This window comes from Protobothrops mucrosquamatus, unplaced genomic scaffold (assembly GCF_001527695.2).
Source record: "Protobothrops mucrosquamatus isolate PMUCROS unplaced genomic scaffold, P.Mucros_1.0 scaffold_61, whole genome shotgun sequence".
Classification (NCBI taxonomy): domain Eukaryota; kingdom Metazoa; phylum Chordata; class Lepidosauria; order Squamata; family Viperidae; genus Protobothrops; species Protobothrops mucrosquamatus.
This window is the reverse complement of record NW_015386137.1, coordinates 346,736-348,904: the sequence shown is the minus strand read 5'-3', so window position 1 is coordinate 348,904 and position 2,169 is coordinate 346,736. Positions and strand designations below refer to the sequence as shown.

The 2,169-nt window shown below is 49.7% G+C and overlaps 1 protein-coding gene across 1 annotated transcript in view; it reads left to right on the top strand.

The window, feature by feature from the left end:
• Window positions 1–2,169, top strand: part of NOL6 (nucleolar protein 6) — an 85,294-nt gene that overhangs the window by 5,254 nt on the left and 77,871 nt on the right. Inside the window, exon 3 of the mRNA XM_015812508.1 lies at window positions 1,505–1,684. Coding sequence (XP_015667994.1) covers window positions 1,505–1,684 — 180 coding nt within the window. The remainder of the gene's footprint in view (window positions 1–1,504; window positions 1,685–2,169) is intronic.

Genomic DNA, 2,169 nt, shown 5'->3' with positions numbered 1-2,169 from the left:
TATGCCGAGACGCCGGTAACCACAGCCACTCGGTCTTGGACGGGTTGAGCCTGAGTCTGTTCCTCCCCATCCAGACTCTCACGGCCTCCAGACACCGGGTCATCACGTCAAGGGCATCGTTGGGGTCGCCCGGGGTGGATATGTACAGCTGAGTGTCGTCAGCGTACTGATGGAAATCCACCCCAAAGCCACGAATGATAGGATATTCCCTTAGATCAGCGGTTCTCAACCTATGGGTCGCGACCCCATTTGGGGTCGATCGACCATTTCACGGGGGTCGCCAAGCAAGGCTGTCCGCCATTTTGTTTCCCCTTTTCCGGCGGGTGCCTTACCTCCCTTGAGCTGGGCCAGCTGGTGGTCGGCCTGCTCCGTCTCTGCCGCTTGCCAGCTACACCTTGGCTGGCGCAGGGGGCGGAACCACGCATGCGTGGCACTCCCGGGCAGGGAAAGTCCTCGACTTACGACCGGTTGGGTAGTCCTCGACTTACGACCGGTTTAGTCCTCGACTTACGACCGGTTTAGTCCTCGACTTACGACCGGTTGGGGGTCGTGGCATTAAAAAGGTTGAGAACCACTGCCTTAGATAGATCAAAGCCATTATCTATATTGCCTGGGTTAATCAACAAATCAAACTTTTTCCTGATAATTAATTTTCATTTCCCTTTTAAGTCTAATTTTTCAATATTAAACAAATCAAATCCTTATTTTCCACTAATTTCCGACTGTTTTGAATCTAATAACCAAAATTCCCCTTATCTCAACATCTCCTTTTAACCCTCTAATTGACAATATAAAATCCCCTCTTAGGAGAACATTTTGTACTAATTTGGACAGGTGAAGGTGCAGGACACGCCACACGCTTCCTAGGCCTGGTAGAGTTGGGGTGAGGGGTCTCCCCCAAATTTGCAGAGTCACTCCAATCTCATTGCCATAATATATTGAATTTTGAATGCCGGAATAGAAATACAGCTTCCTTTGACTTAGCGTGGACCCTCCTATTGTGGGATCAAAGGAAGGATCCCCCAAACCAGCACAGGCAGTCCTCAACTTACAGCAGTTCATATTTAGTGACCGTTTGAAGCTGTAATGGTACTGAAAGACGTGACTTATGACTGTTTTTCACGCTTAATGACCATTGCAAAATTCTGATGCTTGCAACTGACTCCTGTTTATGACGGTTGCAGTATCCCGGGGTTCGTGTGATCCCCTTTAGTGACCTTCTGACAAACAAAGTCAATGGGGAAGTCTGATTCATTTAACGACCGTGTTCCTAGCTTAACCAGTGCAGGGATTTAACTCGGCAAAAACAGATAGTAAAACGGAGCAAAATTCAACCACTGTCTTGCTTAGCAGCAGAAATTTGGGGCTCGGTCGTGGTCGTAAGTTGAGGACTGCTTGTGTTTTCTGAGTTTCTGGGGTTCTTTGGTTTGGGCCCCCTGGGACCTCTCCCCCTGAACCCCAGCCTGATTCGGGGATCAAAGGGTGAATTCTTCTTTTCTTTCAGATCACTGACCAGTCGTGGCTGCCCAAGGGAGTGAAGGTCCCTATCCTGCAGGTTCCTTTCAAGGTGAAGGGCAAGTTCCATTTTCTGCCCCCAGCAGAGGTAAAGGTGGTGGGAAGTTACCTGCTGGGCACCTGTATCAAGCCGGAAGTGAACGTGGACGTTGCAGTGACCATGCCCAAAGTGAGTGGGCCCGGGCAGAAATGGAGGCTCCTTTTTAATTTTATTTTGCGAACATAACTCCTTCCTCCTCCTATTTTCCCCATCACAACAACCCTGTGAGGTGGGTTAGGTTGAGAGAGAGAGAGAGAGACTGGCCCAAAGTTACCCAGCCCGCCTATATGTCTACATTGGGACTAGAACTCACCATCTCCTGGTGATTGGCCCAAAGTCACCCAGCTACCTTTGATGCCTAAGACAGTGCTAGAACTCACCATCTCCTGGTGATTGGCCCAAAGTCACCCAGCTGCCTTTGATGCCTAAGACAGTGCTAGAACTCACCATCTCCTGGTGATTGGCCCAAAGTCACCCAGCTGCCTTTGATGCCTAAGACAGTGCTAGAACTCACCATCTCCTGGTGATTGGCCCAAAGTCACCCAGCTTCCTTTGATGCCTAAGACAGTGCTAGAACTCACCATCTCCTGGTGATTGGCCCAAAGTCACCCAGC